General features: G+C 43.5%; 1 protein-coding gene and 1 long non-coding RNA gene across 3 annotated transcripts; one reads left to right on the forward strand and one right to left on the reverse strand.

Annotated features, from left to right (window-relative positions):
* Positions 1-12,727: 12,727 nt before the first annotated feature.
* On the forward strand, positions 12,728-23,109 carry LOC112137253 (peroxisome proliferator-activated receptor gamma coactivator-related protein 1). 2 transcript variants are annotated; one of them, XM_024259475.2, is made up of 11 exons: positions 12,728-12,893; positions 14,039-14,134; positions 14,487-14,633; positions 15,089-16,271; positions 16,557-16,610; positions 18,805-19,423; positions 19,507-19,656; positions 19,734-19,797; positions 21,022-21,143; positions 21,221-21,372; positions 22,775-23,109. In XM_024259475.2, exons 1-11 carry the CDS (start codon positions 12,813-12,815, stop codon positions 22,873-22,875), a joined length of 2,769 nt encoding a protein of 922 aa, XP_024115243.1. In that variant the 5' UTR covers positions 12,728-12,812; the 3' UTR covers positions 22,876-23,109. The 2 variants fall into 2 exon arrangements, with proteins under 2 accessions (XP_024115243.1, XP_024115244.1); XM_024259476.2 differs by having other exon boundaries at positions 19,737-19,797.
* Positions 13,892-18,910, reverse strand: LOC112137255. Its single transcript, XR_002917511.2, has 2 exons — positions 18,777-18,910; positions 13,892-14,153 (listed from the first exon to the last, which is right to left on the reverse strand). It is a non-coding gene; the product is annotated as an uncharacterized LOC112137255 (long non-coding RNA).
* Positions 23,110-23,390: the final 281 nt, after the last annotated feature.

Below are 23,390 nucleotides of genomic sequence, written 5' to 3' on the forward strand. Positions count from 1 at the left end.
CTCCATGTTGAAAACAAGCAGCAACAAGCTCCTCTTGTGGAGTTGTTCTTGTGTTTGCGGCCCCTACATGTGGGGGCACATATTGTGTGTGTGTATGTTAACCCCCCCACCCTCACAAACTCAACCCTTGAGCCCACACAAGAAGGGGGGCGGTGCCTTTGGGTCTGAACACAGCTTTGGAATGTAAACAAGAAGAACACGAGAACCCAAAGACAGATTCTATCATCCTTCCACAGAAATGTGGGCAGGAGGGGCACACTCCATGGGGTGGGGGTTGATTTGGAAGAGAAAAGTCAAGATTGGTCCTTTGTCTACCTGAGCATGAGCGATGCAGGCCTCCGAACTTCATCCTTCCGCCTCTCAAAAGTCACCAGGTTTTTCTCTGAACCTCCAAAGTCTCATGAAAGTGAAAAATGTGGAGGAGAAGGAGATGAGGAGCAAAACAAACGTGTGAGAGCGGAGGGCTCCGGAGTGCAGACATGTGGCGTTTTTTTTTTCTGGAAATTTCCATGAGCACGTTGATAAGTATGCAATCTGACCGCAGTACGGTTCAGGCCGGGTTCTGAACCAACCACTCCTGCCTCCTCCACCGCTGCTGAGGCACACAAAACAAAAAACAGATGCAGGCGCAGACGGATGCGCAAAGCCCGTGCGCAGTCTGCCTTTCAGCTGCGCAGTCGCAAGAGAAACTTTACTTCAGTCGGAGGCTTCACCTGTCGCTGCACCCAAGCAAAAGTATCCATAAAGGTGGGGGGTGGCAGGAGGAGTCCGTGGCATCCACAGAGACTACCCCGGGGCCCCTGAAGGCCGTATGGGGTCCCATTTGTGCCAAAAATGTGTTTTTGCGGGCTTTAGTCCATTGTCTATACACTATCTATTGAACAACTATATTGAACATTTATTCATGTCTATGTACTACAAAGCAATATCTTCTGCAAGTCCTGTGCAATGACAGGAGCTAACGATGCTAGCAACTGTTGCTAAAGACTTTTCTGATCCAACAACAATAGCAAATGAAACATTTTAAGCAAAAAGCAGGCTCACAAAGCAAATACAAAGCTATCATCAAAGAAGCGTGGACATGTAAAAGATATTGCTTAGTAGACATTGAACTTTTATTTTAAGGTTGGGGCCGGAAAATATTAACTGGCGCGGGCCGCCAGTTTGAGATCCCTGATTTACAGAGACACGAAGGCAGCTTTGAACTGTCTGACTTCCATAACTTTGTGCAGTGACAGATCACCTCCCTCCATCCTGAAGTATCACAAAACAATGAGTAAAACTTTATCGACTGCAAAATGACTTTAAATCTCAAAGAAGCAAAATATCCAGATTTCAGCAGCTTTTTTTTTAATTCAACTGTTCCAGGAGTTAAGAGCATTCTCAAGTGGAAAACAAACTTATATGTTTAAAACAAAAACAGATTTTCTTTGTTTTACTTTTTTACAAACTGATGAATTCTGCAAATGAAACTTATCGCATTAATGGTTGAAAAGTTACAGTACGTTAAAGATTTTGTGTTTAAGCGTCACTGATGACACCTCCGGTGTTAAAGGGTTAATAAGTATATCAGTGCAGTTTCTTAACTAGGTTTCCTGCAATTATGTGTTTGGTCCAGCAGGAGTCAGTATTGAGAGATTCAGTATCAACACAGAATCAATACGGTTTGGGTAATGTGCCGAAACGCTTTACGAGGCCTCGCCCACCTATCACTAGGTGTCAGGGTCCAGGGAAGGGTCAGGGCAGGCGGCAGACAATCAGAAAAACGCTCAGTAATGCAGGCAGAGTGGCGCAAACAATACTTCGCACTGAGTCAGGCTCTGTGCAGTGCTTAAGTTTCATGTCCTTTCCTTCAGAATCTACTGGTGTTGAAAGTTACAGCATGTTAAATATTTTGTGTTTAAGCATCACCGATTGGTGTTAAAATGTTTATCTAGACAAACAAAACAATATCAAGAATGATGAGATTCTCTTCCTCAAAAGAGCAACTTTTAAGCAACCAAACTCCAGCAGCCTAAAATCCTATCATACATATTTAGTGTAAACATCCTCAAAGCATGAAGTCATTCTGTCTTTATGATGTACAATTGATTCCAGCAGAAAGGAGACAACATTCTGGGTAAGATTTGGAGTTTTTTTGTGTTGCGTTTGTAGCTCAGAAGTCAGTTTCTGTCTCCATCGTGGGAAAGGAAAGGCGAGTCAAACAGCAGAGATGCTCAGAGATAGAAGGATGAAAAAGAAAAGAGGAACTCTGGAGAGGATGAGGAGTACGAGCCCCCACAGCTGGGTTACTACGGCAGACTCGTCAGAGCCAAATAAACGGCGTTCCCACGCCGGTCATGACCGTCTCTGCTCTTTACTCTCCTTCCATCCCTAATGGGGGGGTGAGCTTTTCCAACTTGAGGGATTCAGATCTCAGCACAGCAGTGGAGCGATGAGGGCGAGAGGTGATGCCATAGCAACAACTCCAGGCACAACACAGTAGTCTGTCCAGCAACTCACAGAGGATGCAGGTCAGGCTGGAGCCAGACAGCGTGATAGTCCTTCTGTTCCAGCATCTATGCTCGCCACAGAAGATGACCTCCCATGAGCCTTTGCAAACAGGGGCCCTGAGGCACTCCCCTCCATCACGCCACAGCAGCCAAAAATACCAGCATCAGAAAAAAAAAGTCAAAAGCGTGGCAGCAGCCATCATCACTCACCGGGACACGCGCAGCCGCCCACGGACATCTTCTCACATGTCTGGAGAGGATCCGACCAGAACGATGGCGGGGCTCTGTTGTCCCTGCCTCTCCTCTCTGCCTCTGAGGCTGCTCACATGAGCGTCTGTTACCCCCGCGCTCCACAGGCGGAGGAGGGAGAGCACAGGCTCAAAACGTCAACACAAAGGATCCGCTTCTCTCAGCTGCAGAGGGGAGCTGGAGTGAGTGAGGAGAGATCTGCTCTGCCCTCATCAGCCCTGCAGATTACAGCTCAGGTGGGAGGAGAGAGGAGGGAGGAGGAGGAGGAGGAGGAGGAGGAGGCAGGACTGTCAAAGTGACCTGAGAGTCAGATCTGAGAACAACAGCTCTGATCCGGAGAAGCTGTCGGCTTTCAGCACAAACGCATGAACTGACCTCCACTTCATTTCATCAGAGCGCGCACGTGTGTGTGCACGGAGGTGTGCACAATTATGTGTGTGTGTGTGCACCCAAGAGTGAATGTGTGAAGGTGTGTGCGCTGCAGCATCTGCTCGTTACATTCAGGGGATCTCTGTTACAGGGCAGGGAGGGCAGGAGGAGGGGGGGTGAGAGAAAAGGGAGGAGGATGAAGGACAGTGCCCCCCCCTCCCGCTGCAGTGGGTCACACAGTGTTGCCTCACTCACCTCTGCGCCCCCTCCCTCCCCTTCCATCCCTGTCATTTTGTCGCCTGTGTTCTGCTCACATGTGAGTGTGCTGGGCAGAATGATCTGGTTGGAGAACGCCTGATGCTCAGATGATACCAAAGCTCCTCCCCACAGGAACTCAGTGGGAGGAGCTTTGGCTCTCCTCCCACCTGAGCCTGAGCTGTACTGTAATCCTCCCACAATTCAAAACCATGCTTCATAGGTTTTATGGTTGCTCTAAATCAGGGGTGTCAAACTCCGGGCCTCGAGGGCCGGCCTCCTGCTGGTTTTCTGGAAATCCTGCCTTATCTGCTGCTGATTACCTGGATCAGATGAGTCTAGATCAGCAACTTTTAACAGTAAAAGAGCCTTTTTGGTTCGATTTCTACTGATCAAAACCTAGAAGAAGCCGCATAGTCTTACTTTATCCTTTAGGTAATTTGGATTTACATTCATGACCTTCTGTTTTTTGATAATAAATATGAATTATGGCTATTTTTAGGCACGAACAAAATCAAAAACATAAAAAGAACCTAGCATCTCTCAAAATTTGATTTTTTGAATAACCAATGTTGTGCAGAATAAGATAATATGTGCTTTTAACTCTATTAAGTTTTACTTTGCATATAAATCTGTTCATTTTGAAGGTAGCATTGAGCAAACGAGACTTCTTCAGGCCAACAGGGATGTAAAAATCTAGAAAGTTTATCATCTACGTGAACCTCAGCCATCAAGTTATAAATTACTAATTTAAATTAAATAAATTTTAATTAAGTAATCCTTACTTTGAAAAATTACTATTTTATTTTTATTTATTTATTTATGTTCTTTTGTCCCTCTTTCTCCTCAGCAGTCTTACACTGCTGGGTTTTGTTATTTTAGTTTGTGGTTGGATCTTGGTAGTCTTAGTTTGCTGGCTTTGTTTATTTGTTTTCTTTAGCTAGTTTTGTTTAGTAGGAGCTGCTGACTCTGACGGTCAACATGGCTGGGTCAGCAGTCTCCATGACTTATTTTATGTTTGGGCAAGGAGCCACAATGGAGAGATAAAGGAGACACATGTGGATCTGGAGCCGCAGGTTGCAGACCTCTATACTATCCTATACCCAGCAGACATTTCCAAACTTCTTCATGATTCAGATGTGGCTTTTTTTGTCCTACAGACACACAAAGAGCTAACAGCATTTATTTATTTTTTTGGTCTATGGAAAGTCAGTATGCACTCACACTGAAGTGACCGACAACGAGAGTTTATCTGGAAGTGAACAACCAGGGCCAAAGCTGGATCGGATCAGGAACGAAGCTGAAATTAGAGAAGGACCATAGTTTGATTAAATCAGGACCAAGGCTGAATCAGATCAGTAACAAAGCTGGAATCAGATCGGGTCAAAAGCCGGATCAAATCAGAAACAAAGCTGAACTTAAATCAGGACAAAAGCTGGAATTTGATCAAGACCAAAGCTAGATCAGATCAGGACCAAACCTAGAATTAGATCAGGATCAAAACTGGATCAAATCAGAAACAAAACTGGATCTGATCAGTACCAAAGCCGGAATAAAATCAGGACCAAAGCTGGATCAGTTCAGGACCAAAGCTGGATCTGATCAGTACCAAAGCTAGAATAAGATCAGGACCGAAGCTGGATCAAGATAGGACCTAAGCTGGATCTGATCAGTACCAAAGCTAGAATAAGATCAGGACCGAAGCTGGATCAGTTCAAAACCATACCTACCAAAGTTGGTGCACTTTTAGAAAATGCTGAGTCTTCTCTTTCTGTTTGGAGCACTACGAATAAATGTTTTAATCTTCCATCATTGTAATTGTTCTCTGCTGTGCTGTGACGTTTCACATGAAGGCAGTAAATGTTCAAAGTCTCTTCTCCTTTTGGTCTGTAGACCCTAAAATGAAGAACATGATTAACATCATCGCACACCATGCTCCAAGGCAGCAAGACACCAGCCAGTCTTCCTGTCCAGAGATCTGAAAGCTCAGAACTCTGCTCCTTCTGCTGACACAGGAGTCCTCAGTGAGACGCCAGAGCGTGCACGTTTCAGATCACACACGTGCGCAGACCCTCAGATGGACACAATGAACCAGGGTGAGGTTTCACTTCAAAAGAACATCATCAGGTTCTTTGGCATGAAAAGAGGAACACTTCTGCATAGATCACCTCCCCCACAATATTGCTCCTTTTTTAAAGACACTTGCTCCTCACCCCCCCCCCCCCTTTTTTTTCCTCACCCTCTGTCTCATTAGCCAGTATCTCATTTTGAGGAGGAGAACCAATCAGGGAGGGGGAAACGCAGAGGGAAGGATGGAGATGGAGGGAGTAGAAAGGTTGCAGGAGGAGGAGGGCAGGGAAGGAGGTGGAAAGAGACGGAGAGACGAGCGGCCGATGGATGGAAGGAGGAGGCAGAAAGAGAGAATAAATAGCTCTGGTGCACTCGTCCCCCATTACCCCGGGAGGGCACTGTCGCCATGGCAATGTGGCAGAAAAAGGACAGCAGAGGCATGATGAGCTTCTGCAGACACGCTTCATTTTGTAAATGAGCCTGATGGTTCACATGAACAGATTCTCACAAACAACTTCCAGGCGATGATGCTCAGCAGGAGGTTTCACACCTATCAGCATCATCGATACACCAGTGGCAGGAACCACTTACATAACACGGGCAGGAGTCTGGGAGGAGGAGAGACAGGAGAACCAGAACAACACAAGACACAGAGGAGGAGAGACAGGAGAACCAGAACAACACAAGACACAGAGGAGGAGAGACAGGAGAACCAGAACAACACATAGAGGAGGAGAGACAGGAGAACCAGAACAACACATAGAGGAGGAGAAAACTGGAAATACTAAAATTAAGACTTTCTCCTCTGATCATTCTCTTTGAAACATGAAAAACTCAATGAAGAAGCCATCTGTGATCCATCCATCATCCATCCATCATCATCCTTTCAATCATCATCCATCCTTTCAATCATCATCCATCTGTTTACTTATCCACCAGTCAATTATATCAACCATCATCCTGTCCATCCATCTGTCTGTCATTCATGCATCTATCTATTCTCTATCTGTTCATCATCAACAATCTATCTGTTCATCCATCCAACATTATCTGTTTCTCTGTGCATAATCTGTCTGTCCATCCATTCGTTCTTGTATTCATTCATCATGAATCAGTCCATCCATCTATTTGTCCTGTCATCATCATCTGTCTTTCCAACTATCCATCCTCTTTCTGTCCATCCATCTATCCATCCAGCATTTATCTGTCCATCCATCCATCCATCTGTCCAACCATCGTGTATCCGTCCGTCCATCTGTTCGTTCATCCATTCGTCCATCCATCCATCCGTCTGTCCGTCCGTCCGTCCGTCCGTCCATCTAGCATTTATGTGTCCATCCATCCATCAATCCATCCATCAATCCATCCACCCGTCCGTCCATCCGTCCGTCCGTCTAGCATTTATGTGTCCATCTATCCATCAATCCATCCATCAATCCATCCAGCATTTATCTGTCCATCCATCCATCCATCAATCCATCCAGCATTTATCTGTCCATCCATCCGTCCGTCCATCTATCATCCATCCATTGTCCATCATCCATCTGTCCATCCATCCATCCAAAATTTATCTGTCAATCCATCTATCCATCCATCCATTATCTATCATCCATCTATCCATCCATCCAGTGCCCTCCCCGTCCCTGGGCGACTTCCAAGGAGGAAGACAGATTTTTAAAGTAATCAAAAGACAACAAAGAATGTATTTAATGTTTTAATTTGCGCTACTTCCCCTCATCCCCTTTCCAATGTGTCAAGTACCTCTAAGACCACTGACCTCTGATCAGCAGCAGAGTTAAGGTTCACTTTCACACCTGTGAAACCAGGACTGGTGTGGATGCGTGGTGGTGCAGTGATCCCAGTCTTAATCTTTGCTCACATCATATTGGAGACGGTTTAAAAAACATCTCAATGAAGCTGAAACTGTTATGAAGCAGCTTTTATTGCTGCTGCGTTCAGCCCTGATGCTGATGATGCAGAGCATTTCCGTTCAGTTCAGTACTGCATCCCCAGTGATGAGCTAAGCCTGCAGAAACTGAAAGTCTTTGGTTGTGTGGTACATAAATGCTGTTAACTGGTTGTGAAATGTGCAGACGATGACTGTTCTCAGGCCTCCATCCCATTCCTCTGCTCTTCATAATTGATGTAGGAGTCTGTTATCACGCTGGGAGTGTCGGTGCACCTGTAAGCCTCACCTGTGCCCCAACCCCTGCATGCTTTCCTGCTCCTTTCATTTACTGCGTTGAGTCCTGGTTTCCCTCAGGTCTTCATGTCTCATGAGCAGATGTTTTCTGGGCCTCGTGGGGTGGAATTCTTCTCACAAAAAAAAACAAAAACAACAAAACTCTCTTCAAAATCAAACAAATATTACTGAACTCAGAAAAGACTGACGCAGAGTCCTTTAACCCCCCCACCACCACCACCCCACCCTGCTCCCCCTCAGAGATCAGAGCGCCATAGCCTTTTATGACACTCTGCCCCCCAGCGTTGTGCAGCACTTGAAAGGTCGCAGAAGTGCACGCACAAAATCCTGCATGACTGAGCAGCCGGGATGACTGGAGGGGGGGCACAGACGCAGAGCGAGTCCCTGAGATCTCATTTCTGGAAAAATTCACGCCTCCTGCGTGTCAAAGAGAGAGTGAAGGTGGGGTGTTGCAGCTTGTTTTCCCCCCACCCCCTCAGTGTGGAGTTTGAATGGGAATTTGGCGTTTCTGTGATAAGAGGCGTGAACGCTCTGGTGCGTGTGAGGCCATGTTCTGCATGGGGCTGAGCACGGAGGTGACCCACTTACACAGATCCTGACCACTCTCCGCTCTCCACCCCCCCTCACATGCCTCAGCACAGTCCTGCAACCCCGGCGATGCTCTGGCCCCTTTTCATCCTGAGTGAGTGGAAGGGGAGGAGATGAGAAACAGGGGAAAACCTGCAGTAAAAGAAAGCTACTAGCTTGTCCATCGGGGACACCAAACTAAAGAACAGCTTCTGAATGTAGAGGAAAGCTCAGCAGGTTGGAGTGACCGATAACCCTGAAGACACACGAGACAGACGAGATAACACCAACAGAACTCTGGTCTGAAACCCTGATGCACAGCTCCATGTGAACACAAGGTTCAAAAGCACAGCAACAGCACCCCCACATGGAGGAGCAATGTAACTACGGGTTTATCCATCTCTTCTTAACCCACTATCCATTACAGGGTCACTGGAGTGAGTCTGTCCTGGCTAATTATGGGACAAGGTGGGGTACATCCTGGACAGGACACACAATCACATATGCACACTCTAGGGCAGTGGTGTCCAAATCCAGGCCTCAAAGGCGGGCTTAACCACTCATCTGCTTGATTACCGTGATCAGGTGTGTTTAGCCAATAAGGAACTTCAATGGCAGGTTGGTTGGAAAACATCTAGGACAGGGGTGTGAAACTCAATCGCACAGGGGGCCAAAATCCAAGATACACCTTAGGTCGCAGGGCAAACGGGATAAACATTTATTGAATACTCTAAAACTTTAAAACTGTAACTTTAACATAATTATGAACTAGATATATAGCATTACCTACGATTATGCTATTGTGAATCTTGTTAGCTGAATTTGGCAGCTGAAGATGCTGAAATTGATAGTTGAAAACGCTGAAGCTGATAGCCAGTTAAAATATTAGCTAAATGCCAAAATAGCCTAAAAACCTGAAAAAAGACTAAATTAGCCAAACAGTTAGCTTGTAGCTGAAATGTTAGCTTAACTCCATTATAGCCTAAAAAGTTTTTAACAAATGCCAAAATAGAGGACCAGAACAACTATCAGAATGTCAATTTTCAAAACTTTAAAAATTTTAGCATAATTATGAATAATACAAATGCAGGAATATTATTCCAGAATAAATCAACTTAAACCTTAAATAACTCTCAATTTTCTACCGTCCATAAAAATATATTTTGTCAAAATTTTACAAGTTAAAAATAAGCACAAGATAACATCGGGCCATTAATAACAAAATAAAATAATCTGAAGTGATCTAGGACGCCAGCCCTTGAGGCCTGGATTTGGAAACCTCTGCTTTAGAGTAACCTCTGAACCATGTTTTTGGACTCTGGGAAGAAGCCGTAGTGCCCGTTGATTCTGATGAAGACGGAACGTTCCGTCTTCATCAGAATCAACTTTCATGAAGATGATATGTCTCTATCAAAACATGTCAAGAATATTTTAATACATATGTTGCCTGTCTGTTAATAAAAGAACCAAAATGCTTTGAATATTATTGATACCATGAACTTTATTGGATTGAAAGAGAAAAAGAGATTTAGATTCCTATTTATGTTTTTCATTTTAAACTATACGTTCATTCCTCTGAAATTTCAGACTAAATTTATTCAACTTCACATAATAATCTTAAATTTATGTATTAGACTCAATGTGTAAATTCAGATTAACAGCTAAAACCAAGTCTTAGGGGAAATTAGATCAGAATAAATACAAATAAAATGCTGAAAAGAAATCATGTAAAATGACATGTTAGAATTAAATGTACATCCGTTTAAAGAGTTCAAATCTCCGTCTTTGGTCTAAAGATCATGTAAGCTTCTTAAAAAGACAATTTTTTTAGATGGATGAGTTGAACTGATGTAGCAACAAAACATTTACTCTACCACAGTAAGCAGCTTAGTCTGTCCAGGTTTTATCTTTGACTCGTCTCCACAATCCACAAAAAACCAAGAGGGGTGTTTATCTGCCTTTTTTATTATGGTTTTTAGAAAACGAATCCTTAACCATAAGGCTGAAAACCCAAACTTGAGCAGCTTTAAATCCATATTTACCATAACCATACATCCAATCTAAAAAAATACACAAACTCTTCAAGTGAAAGACTGGACGAGGGCCACCCTGATGTTTTACAGAGTCAGATCTACAAGCAAAGCTTCTTTCTGGTCTTTCTAAGACACTAGACCCTATGATGAGCATCTTTGGACTTATCTAAGAAACCAGGAGTTTCTTGGTGCCTTTTTATCTGATCCTCACCAGAAGCCAAGTTCTGTTGCACTTTTGACCAAATCTGATGCTCCTTGGCTTCCTTCAAACTATTTTGATGAAAGATTTTTCTTTTTGCAGTGTGGGCTTTGGTGTTGGACACATTGCCGCTTGAATTATTTACTAGAAGGCGTTTTTCACTTGAATGTCCTGTTTAAAAATCTGAAAAAAATCCAGACTTCTCCAACATCGCTCTGTTTTTGTCTCTGCGAAATGAAGCTACATCAATGCAGCTTTTCCCGATCAAAAATGGCTCCATAGTGAATCCACCTGATGCTAAAATCTGAAGGGTTTCAGAAAAACCAACATGACATCCTTTAGGTTAGTTTGTTGGTATACCTGATTCTCTGCATTTGAGTCCTTCATCCACCATTCCTGACATATTCCAAATATTTGAAGTTTAGGGTAAATGAAGATCTGAAGTTTGCTTTTAGTATTTTTAAACATTAGATTTGACTCTAGGAGGAATGGACTTTATAACCCTATTAAAATCTGAACGGCTGTAGTTAAAGTTAAACTTTATACAAAAGTTTTCATAAGAGAGCCATCTGCCCTGATAATTCAACACGTTTTAGAGCTCAAATGTTCTTTTCCATCCAATTTTCAAAATACAAAGACTTGTTCCTGTACGAGACATATCTATTATTCTAGATGGGAGTTTGGTGGGGAGTAAATTGTACAAGTACATTACTGTTTGTGAAATAGGAAGTTTGCTGACACAGAAATCACATTTGAGGATAAATTCTATTGTTCTCATTTTTTTAAACTGCCCTTTGGCTAGACAGTACCAGATACTATTTTGATTACTAAAAAAATGTTTCAGCCAATTTATTTTTAAAACCACATTTAAATGTTCAAAATCAATATCATTTTAGGCCACCATCTTTGAAATCATTCACCACTTCTGCTGTCTTTATGTAATGGACTCAAAATATCCATACGAAGTAAAGTAAATTTAATTTGATTTATAGCTTTGATGTATTTGTCTGGGATGGCCATCAAGTATGCTGGATATATACACCGACTCCATTTTGTTCAGATAGATTCATCCAAAAAGTGTCAAATCTCTTTGAAGCCATTACTTCAATGGAGATTTAAACTTGATGATTTTGTTTTCTAAGTGTTTCTCCAAGTTTAACATCTTTTGTTATATGAATTCTGATATATTTTACTAAAGATTTGCTGGGTATATTATAAGCTTCTGTGAAATCTGTATCATGTATTGCTAATATATCACATTTTTACAGTTTCAAAATGAACACAGAAGGTTTAGAAAATATATTAATTAACTTGAGAATATTGGGTATTTGATGTAGACCAGAGGTCTGCAACCTGTAACACAAGGAGCCGTTTGGGAAAATTTCTTACTGAGAAACAACAAGCGAGGAGCAAAAAAGTCTTTAGAAGAATAGAGCACCTACATATTACTGTTACTATTATAATATGTATAAATTAAGTATTGTTTTCTTTTCACGAAACAATAACATCCTTTAGTTCACTCTTAAGTCTTTTAGTGTAAATATATGTCAAAACCTTATAATCACAGTTGAAAAGAGAAATTGGACGGTAATTATCCAGAACCTTATCTCTTCCAGATTTGGGGAAAAGGATGATAATGCCCTGTTTCATACTTTCTGGAATTGAGTAGTTACTGATAATTTCAAGACCTGAAAAAGGAAATCTTTAAGATTTTCCCAAAAGTGTTTTGGGGAAAATTGACAGTTACGCCATCAGGGCCGGGAGATTAAATTAAAGAATTCAATTTACATTTTAAACACGAGATAGCATTGTCCAGCTATTGAATTCGTATGTCTTCATCACAGCTTTCCTTGAATTCCGCTGTGATTTGTGGACTAAAACTCTTAATTTGAATATTTAAAAGAAAGATGGATCAATACTTCAGCGAGAAATGTGATCATTTATTCTCTGAAATGACCGACGGGGGTCGCTATTTCATTCATAAATTAATTTTGAAGGAAAAAAAATCAGAAAATAAAAACCTTTAGAATAAAAAAAGCATATTAAAAAGGTATTAATGATGAAGGGCACAAAGCAGATCAAAACTAATTTAATAACAAATGATTTCAATACTTTTGGCCAGAAATGACTTCAGCTTTTTGGTAGTGAAAACTCAAAGGTTTGCAAAACAGAACATTGTCCCAAAAAATGAAAGTTCTAAAGCAGAATAAACTAGAAAACCGCGAACTGATCCCGGATCTGTTCGTGTCATTTATCACCGCTCCTGCGCTGCTTAAAGCTCAGCTTTACTGATCACAGACCAGCTCCGCGTGCGGTTCCCGCCGGTGACCACGTGCAGTATCCGGCCTGCGCGAGCGCCACGAGGGGGGAACAAGATGGCGGCACAGTGGATCGGCAGAGGTGGTGATTTAATTCCCGCTACGGTTGCATTTACGGGACAAGACCCCTTTGAGCAGGTACTGGGTCCGAACCGAACCCACCGGGGCACTGAACCGGACACGAGGGGCGGGTTCATTGAGCGTGGCCGCGCGTGTTCTACCGGCGCGCGGCGACACGTGGCCGACACTGCCCGCAGCTTTAGAACAGGCGCGAGCTCGGCGTTCGGAAACAAATGATAGCATGATTAGGACACGTGTCACAGGTGAATGTGAAATGTGAAAGGCTGCCACGCGCCTAAGTCTTGGCCCACGGCTCCTCCTTGGAGCGGAAACGCTGCTGTCACCCCGACCACCGTAAAGTTCTAGAACTGTATGTTAGAGCATGCACGTGAAGACAAACGGACCCAGTTCAGCCCCACAGGCCCGAATCCAGACTTTTCTGGTCCTGGGGTAGCATATCTTAAACGTCAATGGACGGTCATAAAAGACTTCCGGTATCGTTTATCAAATTAAAAGCCTGAAAAAGAACAGGAAGCTCAAACAGAAGAACCCCCCACCACCAAAATGAAAAAAACTGTAATAATCGAAAAAGGCAAAAAATAAGAACATTACAAAGTCCTAAGGACATAACGAACTACATTTAGTTTCATACTTGCAGCTTTATTTCATTTTTCTTCTTTACATCATCAGCCCTGATGAACCTGAATAAAGAAAAGTAGTTTAATTTTAAATTATTTGCCGTCTATCATGAGAACAATTAAAAAAAAAAAAAATTTCATTGGAGCTTGTCTTAAAACAGAGTAACAGAAAAAAATTTCATCTGAATCTTCACCATTCAAATGATAGAAGACATTAACTCCCATGATGCAGTTCACCTGCTGCCGACCATGTGGTGGGTGGGGTTTTAATCATGATCTTCCTACCACAGATGATTTGAACGAATCATTTTCAGAGGGTTGACCTTCACATGTCTGTTTTGGAAAAGTGATCTAACGCAAACTCAGACGTTTTTCGGGTCTCAAACCTTGTACCTTTGATTATTTTCACTCAATTTCTGGACAGTATCTTCGGCTGAATCAGATTAAACTAAGTTATTTTATTTATCCTTTTGTCAAACCTCTGAAGTTGACGTATTTCTATCTTGATGAGCGTGGAGCACGCTGATGTTTGCTTATGAATGCTCGGGCTCAGACAGCTGACCGCTCCTCCCTTCATGTGTGCAGGCGGTCCTGGGTGGAGGAGATGTGGAGGCTGCAGACACCTCCTCCGGTGTGGATCGCTCCATCCTGGCCATCTTTGATGACTCTGCAGCTCCGGAGGTCAGATCCACTGAAGATGCTGTTGTGAATGTAGAGTCTTTAGTGTCACCACACTGTTCTTCATCGAGTCTCCTGAACCTATTCAACACTCAACTAAACGTTTGACGTTCCCAGATAAAACTGCATATAAAAGATCAAAGATTCTTCTTTTTTTAACTTCTAAAAGCAGCTTTAAACTTTGACCTTTCGCCCTAAGCGTCCATCTTTCCCCGGTTTCTCCCCCAGGCATACACACTCATCACATGACTGAAATCAGTTGATCAAACTGATCAACAAACAGGGAGGCTAACACTGCCACCACAAGAGGGCGCTCTGAGGTCAGCAGCTAGTTTGACCTGGTTCTCTTTTTCAGAGTAAGACAGAATCAGAGGAAGAGATGCTGCTGTCGGCTCTGACGGAGATGCTGGGCTGCGAGGAGGACGAGGAGGCCGCCGCTCTGTCGCCCTTTGACACCCTGCCCGACTCGGAGCTGCTGTCGCAGCCCGACCGTTGCTCTGTGGTGGGTTCACAAACACTGAACTGTGTTCACATCCCTTCTCTGTCGTCACGGTTACTGAACAAAAATGGTTTCTCTTAGGGTGTCTTTTCAATTTTTGTGAGCCAGAACCAGGATGCATGGATGGAAGGAATGAAGGATGGATATTTTTTTTACGATTTGACAGTCAGCATTATTTTTAAGTCTCTAACCTTTAGAGTTTAAATTAAATATTATTGAACAAACTAAACAATAACAGTATTTTTTTAAATAAAATAAAAACCTTAAAAGTCACTGTTCCACATTAAGCACAAGAGTTCCACAACATCGATAGATTGTAAAGAACAGAAAATGGTCATTAGCTGAATTTAAAACAATTTGCATAATAATCTGGAACCCACTGTATTCAAAGTAAAAGAATGTTCATCTTTGGGTTTGTAAATATGACTTTGACTCCTCATCTTCTCTTGTCTCCTCAGAAGAGAACATCTGCTCACAGAATCAGACGGAGAATCAAAACCTCAAACCTGAAGCTGCAGACGAAGTCTGACAGAAACAAGAGCAAAACGCAGAAGAAGTTCAGAAAACAAAACCAGCTCTGCCCTGAAAGTATAGAAGCAAAGGCAGAAGTGGAAGTCTTCTCCTCCACCTCTCTCGTTAGTCTGGTGAAGCTCATGCACCCGTACTGTCTGGAGCTCCGTGTGGAGGAGGAGGAGGATGGAGCGAGGAAGAGGCATCCCCTGTTCTCCCGGGAAGAAGTGTGGAAGTTCAAGCAGCCGGCCGAGGAGAGTGACCAGGAGATCAGCGTTGTATCTGACGAGGAGGAAGGAGGAGGAGGAGGCAAAGATCTGCTGTTGAAGAGCATTCTGGTGAATGGAACCCCCCCCAGAGCCGCTCCGTCCAGACAGAAGAGGAGGGTGAGCTTTGGACCCGTTCACGTGGCGCTGTTCCACTGGGAGAACGGAGAAGATGTGGAGGAGTCTGCTCATCTGAAGAGCTCCCAAAGTCCAGCAGAGCCCCCGCCTGACCCGTCACAAAGCAGCGACCTGCAGCCTGGACAGAGGTCGAGGAAGAGCAGACCTCTGAGTCTGCAGGAGTACAGGCGGCTCCGCAGGGAGGGGCGGCCCCTGCTGGAGAAACAGGGGAACTGCAGCACCAAGTGGCCCACTCTGTCTGAGGCCCCCAAAGAGCTGACCCCCATCCTGTGCTTCCAGACACACACACATGTTTGCAGAGCAAAGAACGTACCCCCCCATCCAGACACCCACCACCTCTATGAGACCAAACTGACCCCCCAGCCCCGACCCAAAGTTTCTTCTCAGCTCAGTCCTGACGCCAGAGCGGCAGAGAGTCAGAAATGTCCCGCAAAGAAACCAAAGCTGCTCAGCAGTGATCCTCCAAACCCCACCCTCATCCCACTGCAGGCTCCGCCCTCTACAGACCCCCCATCAGTGCCCAGGGCGGAGCCTATCAGTCCGCAGGAACAAGAACCAAAGCTCTTCCTGTCAGCGTCAAACAAAGACCAGCTTCATGTTGCAGGTGATTGTCCTGATCCAAAGAGCAGGGGGGAGGACCAGGACCGGCTGGACGGCCCCCTCACCTCTGAAGAGCCACGGCCCCCCCAGAGTGGCTGTAAGGCGCCAAATTCAGCTGTTGACTCAGGTGAGGCCTCATGATGAATGCACTCTCTCTCAGACACACTTCACTCTGTTGCCTTCTCTGTCAGAACATTTCCCAGCATGCCTTTAGTTAGAGGATCAGCTGATCATTATAGGCGTCCCAGCCCGTGGTTTTACTGGTGTAAATCACTGATTTCTCCATGTTCTGCAGCAGACAACAGTCTTTTATTTGGGTGGAAGTTCTTGGTCTGGAGTTCAGGTGGATGGAGGAGTTTCTCCTGCTGCTTTATAACTAACTCATGTCTCACTGCTGCCCCCTGTCTGACAGGAATAGAAGCTACAGATCTGACCAGCCTGCTGCAGCAGTTTGAACAAACACAAGGTAAACACACCACACACAACAATATACACACTAACAATACACAATTACACTAATATACACACTAACAATACACAATTACACTAATATACACACTAACAATACACAATTACACTAATATACACACTAACAATACACACACTAACAATACACAAACACACTAATATACACACTAACAATACACAAACACCCACAAACAGTACACAAACACACACTAATTGACACACAAAAAGTCTACACACACTAATATACACAAACACACACTATTATACACACACCAACGATACAAAGACACACACTAACAAGACACAACACACACTAATATACACATAAACAATGCACACAGTAACTCTACAAACACACTAACATACATAAACTATCACTACACAACATACTACACACACGTAACATTAACTAACACAATCCACAGACACATACAAAGACACTCAGTTTTCACACAGTAAGAAAAGGTACAGCCTAATCCACACACACTGACAAGCACACACAAATACACACAAACACACATACATAAGTAGGGGTGTAACGGATCACAAAACTCTCTGTTCGGATCGTGTCACGGTTTTAGGGTCATGGTTTTAGGGTCACGGTTTTAGAGTCACGGTTTTAGGGTCACGGTTTTAGAGTCACGGTTTTAGGGTCACGGTTTTAGGGTCACGGTTTTAGAGTCACGGTTTTAGGGTCACGGTTTTAGGGTCACGGTTTTAGGGTCACGATTTTAGGGTCACGGTTTTAGGGTCACGGTTTTAGGGTCACGGTTTTAGGGTCACGATTTTAGGGTCACGGTTTTAGGGTCACGGTTTTAGGGTCACGGTTCGGATCATTTTTTGGATCAGTAAAAAAAAAAAAAACAGCAAAAAACAAGATAAAAGCTAAATAAATTTTTGGAAACACTTCAAATCATATATTCAATAACTATACAAAGTACTTCACTAGGGCTGGGAATCTCAGGGTACATCGCGATATGATGCGATTGACGATACATGGCTCACGATACTGATCTATCTCGATATGGTAAATGTTACAAAAAACAATATATTACCCGATAATCTATGATATTTAACTATTTTAACACAAAGATATGTTTTAATTTTCTCCAAAAACTTTTTTTTAACAATTTATAACACGATATAACAATTTAATGCCCTTTCCAACATTAGAATAAAATTAACTATTAAAATGAACGGGTCTTTACAATAACATATTTTAAGGAAAAATAAACAAAGCTCCAGTTAATCAAATAGCCTTCTCACTTCAAAGAACAAAAACTGTGGAAATAAAAATGCATAATGCTGTGTTTTTATTCATTCTACACATTATATCAGATAATTTATTATTATTTAGACATAATATTAATGTTCAGGCTGTTAATCATTGTTTATTGTTCATTATTTTACAGTGCCCATATTCATTTCACCTCCTTTTAATTATATTTTTCTTCTCTTTTCTTTGATAATCAACACTTCAGTCACGTGCTCCACCTGTGTACCGTGAGCACACTTACCTGTTGGATCAATAACACCGCTAGACGTCTCATTTACGGTCAGCGCCTCGCCGCTAGAATTTAATGTATTTTAGCGCGGTGTTTGGACAGGTTACAGCCGTTACCGCCCTCACAATCCATGTGTTTGTTACATTAGAAACCGCGTGCGCTGTCTCCATCTACTTTAGAAAAACACAGACACAGCTCGGACCTTTTTGCTCGCGGCCGCTCTGCCCTGGGTGAGGAGCCCCGCCCCTCCCCTCTGCCTGTGGAGAAGCAGCGTTGATCCGCGTCCTCCATTATGAAGTCCAGATAACTTTATGATGGAAGCTCCTCCCACACGCAGTGGGAGCTTCAGGTGAACAGACTTTAACACAACCATAAACATCTACTTTAGCGCTTGTCAAAATAAAGGATTTTCATGAATTTGACCAAATTCCATTGATGTGAACGGGCAGTTGATTTAAATTATGCCAGCACAAGGTGTGTGTGCGCGGAGGTGGGGGTTGGAGCGGTCCGCGGTTCACACGTGTCCCAAACCGTGGCTTCTGATCCGTACGGACCACGGATCATCCGTGATCCGTTACACCCCTATACATAAGTAAACACACACAGATGTATTTTCTTTCACATGTGAAATAGAGGTCAGATTCTTCTCCCCCCCTCACCTCCTGCTCCTCTCGTCTCCTCTTTTAGCCATGGGGGGTGTGGTCTGTGAGTCCAAGCTTCTTCATGCTGCTCCACCTTCAACCCCCCCCACAGAGGATCATCTGAACCCAGACAGCCTTGCGGAGGTGGAGCTCACCTCCAGACTTCTGGAGCCCGGTCAGCCCCCCAGTACTGGAGGGAGTCTGCAGGACCTCCTCAGCTGCAGGAGAGAGGAGGTGCTCTCCACAGAGGTCATCCGGAGTACCAAGCAGAAAAACGCTGCGTCCAAGTCTATTCAGATCATCGACCCCCGCCCTCTTCGCCCTAAGAAGAAAAGCTGGAGTGCTCCACCCCCCCACAAACCCCCTCCTGTGTTTTTTACCTCTGACCACGATTACTGCGGGCTCCTGCATCACCAGTCTGGATCTTCTCAGTTCACGCTGGTTTCTGACTCCCCCCACGAGCAGTGGGAGGTGCATAGCTCCAGAGGGGGGTGCAGGACCCACCTGGGTGCAGATAAGCATGAAGAACACATGAGTGCATGTGGGCTCCCGACTCCGCCCCCCAGCCCCGACAGAGGCAGGAGGAGGCGGCGCTCTCCCAGCTGCAGCTCCCGCTCCTCCTCCTCATCTTCCTCCTGCAGCTCCCTGTCTCCTGAAAGAACCAGGTGCTCCTCTTCGTCTCCTCTCTGAAGTTTGAGTCTTCTCCTGAAAACCCAGGATCTCAAACCTACATCTGTTTGTCCTGTAGGATCCACCGCAGACCTCCCAGACTGCATCACAGGACGCTCCGCTCCAGGTCCAGATATCAGTCCAGTTCCAGATCGCGGTCCAGGTCCAGGTCCAGGTCCCGCTCTCCCTCCCCAGAGATCTGCCGTTGGAGACACCGAGATACTCACAGGTCAGATGGTATGATCGCTTTGCTTCTATGAATCCAAAAACAACATGGTCTTCATCTGTTATCCTTCATCCTCACAGCAGCAGGGAGGCCCAGAGGCTGAGGGGGGAGCTGGACACCAGGATCCAGAAACTGAGAGCCATCGTGAGTAAACTGTACTCAACTGAACAAGTAAAAACAGGTGGTGGCCCCACCTCGAACGTTTGATTGACATATCCTCCAGTGGAAGGGGTGAAGGGGTGTGGCTTTCCAACAAGCTCACTCCTGAGTTGCCATAGAAACGTTGACAGAAAAATGAAAAATAACGACTGATGGTGACGGCACTGTTCTATAGATACTGTCAAAGTGTCCAATCAAGAGCCCCCCCCCCCCCAGTACGTCAAAATCATTGACTGTATATAGATGGACAGAGGGTGGTTTGACGTCACACATAGAAAATACCTTAAGTCCAGCTGCAGCAAAATGAAGCCAAATCATTTTTCTGTAATGGGGGCGTCGCCATCTGTAGCCAGATGATAGTGATTGGTCCAAGTCGGCCTGAGTCACATTTCTATGGCAACTACTGTCACCACTCATGAGTGAATAACTACACTCACAAATCTTTAAAAATCACCCACAAATTGCTTGTTACACACACACAAAACCACATTTACACACAAATCTGATGTAAGACTCTCTTCTCGTCTAAAAGATGCGTGTTAGTGATGCATTTTAAAGGCTGCTAGAATGCTGGGTCATCAGAGTTTTCTCTTCAACTGCATTAAACTTAGATTCTAAAATATATCTGGTAAAAACTTGACATTTTCCCACTTTCTGAAACAGATATGTCCCGATCCAAAAATGCATCTTAACATTAATGAGAATAAAGAAACTTTTGTGTTGACTCTTTTAAAAACACATATTTAGACTTTTTTGTATTAATTATCAAGCTTATCAGTTCAAGAAAGTGGGAACATGTCAAGTTTTCACCAGATATTATTCACAAGTTCAAAGCGGCTGATAAGAAAACTCTGATGACCCAGCATTCTAGCAGCATTTAAACGCATCACTTACACAGAATCTTGGAGACGTGAAGAGTTTCACATCAGATTTGTGTGTATAACAAGCGATTTGTGTGTCATTTTTGAAGATTTGTGCATGTAGTTAGTTTCAGCTGTTGTAATTTTAAGGTGTGTGTGTGAATTTTTTTGAATTAATTCAATGTAATTTTTGTACTTAAGCACAAAATGTATTTTATGAGTTATAATGACTATATAATGACTCTATTTTCTCTCCATGTGATCCGGCTCGATTTGGTTGATGTTTTCCTCCGTAAAACCGAAGCAAAGTTTCTCCTCTGAGATGTTTTTCCTGAATGCTTTGCTGCAGGATGAGAGGAGGGTGGTGTACGTCGGACGCATCCGCAGAAGCATGACCCCCGGCGAGCTGAGGGAGCGCTTCTCTCAGTTCGGCGAGGTGGAGAGTGTGTCGCTTCACTTCAGAGAGCGAGGGTGAGCACGCTGGTTTGTCCTGCCGCAGCCTCTCTTTTCTTCACCTCTTAAACTCCTCCCTCCTCCACATTGTGCAGCGATCACTACGGCTTCGTGACCTTCTACAACACGGAGGACGCCTTCGCCGCCATCGACAACGGCAGCAAGCTCCGCAGGCCGGATGAGCTGCCGTTCGACATCTGCTTTGGAGGAAGACGGCAGTTCTGCAGTTCTGACTACTCTGACCTGGGTGAGACGCCTCCTGTGTTCGCTCTATCTGCAGACCAGAGTCACGTTTGGAGACACAAACTAGTTTATCCTGTCATGTCATTCAGGTTTAAGGAGCTTGTCTTTTCTGGGCGGTAACATTCATCGTAGAAAAGGAGAGGCCACTTCAATGAAAAGTCTATGCTAACAGATATTTGGGCATGTTGGCGTTCAATCTCACATTCATGCAAACTTCTGTCATGTTTTCGGGCTCTACTCACTGGAGATGAATTCGATTATGACATAATTATCAATGCAAGTTTTCTCTTTACCACAAGAATAATATGGCTTATTTTTCTCCACCAAAGTGCATTTTAAAGTAAAGATGAGATCAGTACCTTGTTTAACTTTTATTAACAACATAAAAATTTAGACATAAAAATGTTTTTGTTTTGAAATCATAAAATCTTTCACAGTATCAAAGGCGGTAAAAATAAAAATCCCTGAACTCAACAACTTAAAATAACGTTATTTTTTATCATTAGACCAGCTTAATGAAACACTCTTTAACTCACCTCAAACAAAATAAACGTATTTTAGAACATTATTATACAGCCCTCATTCTCCTCGCAGAGTACAGTGCCAAGTCTTTCACTGTAAAAGTTGAGTTTTTTATTCACTCTGCCTTCTCCGACGATGTGTGAGTTCCTTTAGAATATCCAATATGGTCTTTTGACCGTTGGAAGTGTTCGCAGTAGAACCTGAACGGTTTCTACCCTCCTCCTCCAGAACTTGTTACTTTTACTTGAAATCAAATTCTTTTCTTGATTATTTAAAAAAAAGGTTCAGAATCATCTACGGATCATGATTGATGCATCTAAAAATCAATTTTTTCTCCTTACAAAGCATGTGGGTATTGAACATGCATTACAGTGAAACCAGGTCCGACTTTGACCAATCAGGGATGGCGATTGAGATGGGGCATATGGATGCCTTCCTTTTTAATTTCCAAAAAAGTGGCAACCGCTTCAAAATTGATCATGAAGCAGAAAATACAAATTGCGGTTCGTGTAAGAAACGTTGTATTGGAATAGAGCTGTAAAAGAAGAAGATTCACCAGATTTGAACTACTTTGATATTTCACACCAAACCTCTTCCAACTGTTGGTGAGTTCATCCGCTAGTAAAAAGTAGAAAAAGAAGAAGAAGCCCCTCCCTGCTGGTCTAGTGTGAACACCATGGACTATGTATGACACGTGTGTCCGTAGCTTGACAGGCCGTCACACAGAAAAGATGGAAGTCAGTTCTCTCCTGAGGCTCCACGTGTGAAGCCAAACAAACCAGATGATTGATGGGGGGGCAGTTTTCATCCTGGACCCTCGTTCCATATCTGCTGCGTTTCTTCTTCTCCCTTGCTAATCCGATGAATCTGCTTCCGTCTCTCAGATGCGAGCAGAGATGCCGACCCGTCCCCCTCCCAGGACCAGTTTGAAGACCTGGACTTTGATGCTCTGCTCAAACAGGCTCAGGGAGGACTGCAGAGGTAGCAAAGGCTGAGAACGTGCTGAGCGTGACCTCTGACACTCACACGGCGCCTGGATTTATGTGGGTTTTGATGGTGGAATGCTGAATGTAAACTTTTTGTTTCTTTGAATTTGTATGAAAAACACTTTGGCACTTTCTTAGACATGCATTGTACAAAATGTAAAACACTTATTGTTAAAATGTTGTTGCTTTCTGATCATTATACTGTTTCTAAAAATAAAACTAAAAGATTTTTATCTGTGTTTTTTTGTTATGTTTGCTAAAAATCTTTGTTTGATGTTCTTTCACATTTTCCTTAAACTTCCAGCTGCTGCGTTTGATAATGATGATTTCAACCTCAAAATAGGATGATGATGATGAAGAGGAGTGATGAAGAATTCATCTATAGTGCTGTTCAGGCTGTCAGAAAGCCACAGTTTGGGGGCAGGAGGTGTTGCATGAGTTTAAAACAAAATTTTCATACATATATATATATAACTTATGACAAACTTATAGAATTAAACTATTTCTAAAAAGA

This window comes from Oryzias melastigma, linkage group LG1 (genome assembly GCF_002922805.2).
Source record: "Oryzias melastigma strain HK-1 linkage group LG1, ASM292280v2, whole genome shotgun sequence".
Lineage (NCBI taxonomy): Eukaryota > Metazoa > Chordata > Actinopteri > Beloniformes > Adrianichthyidae > Oryzias > Oryzias melastigma.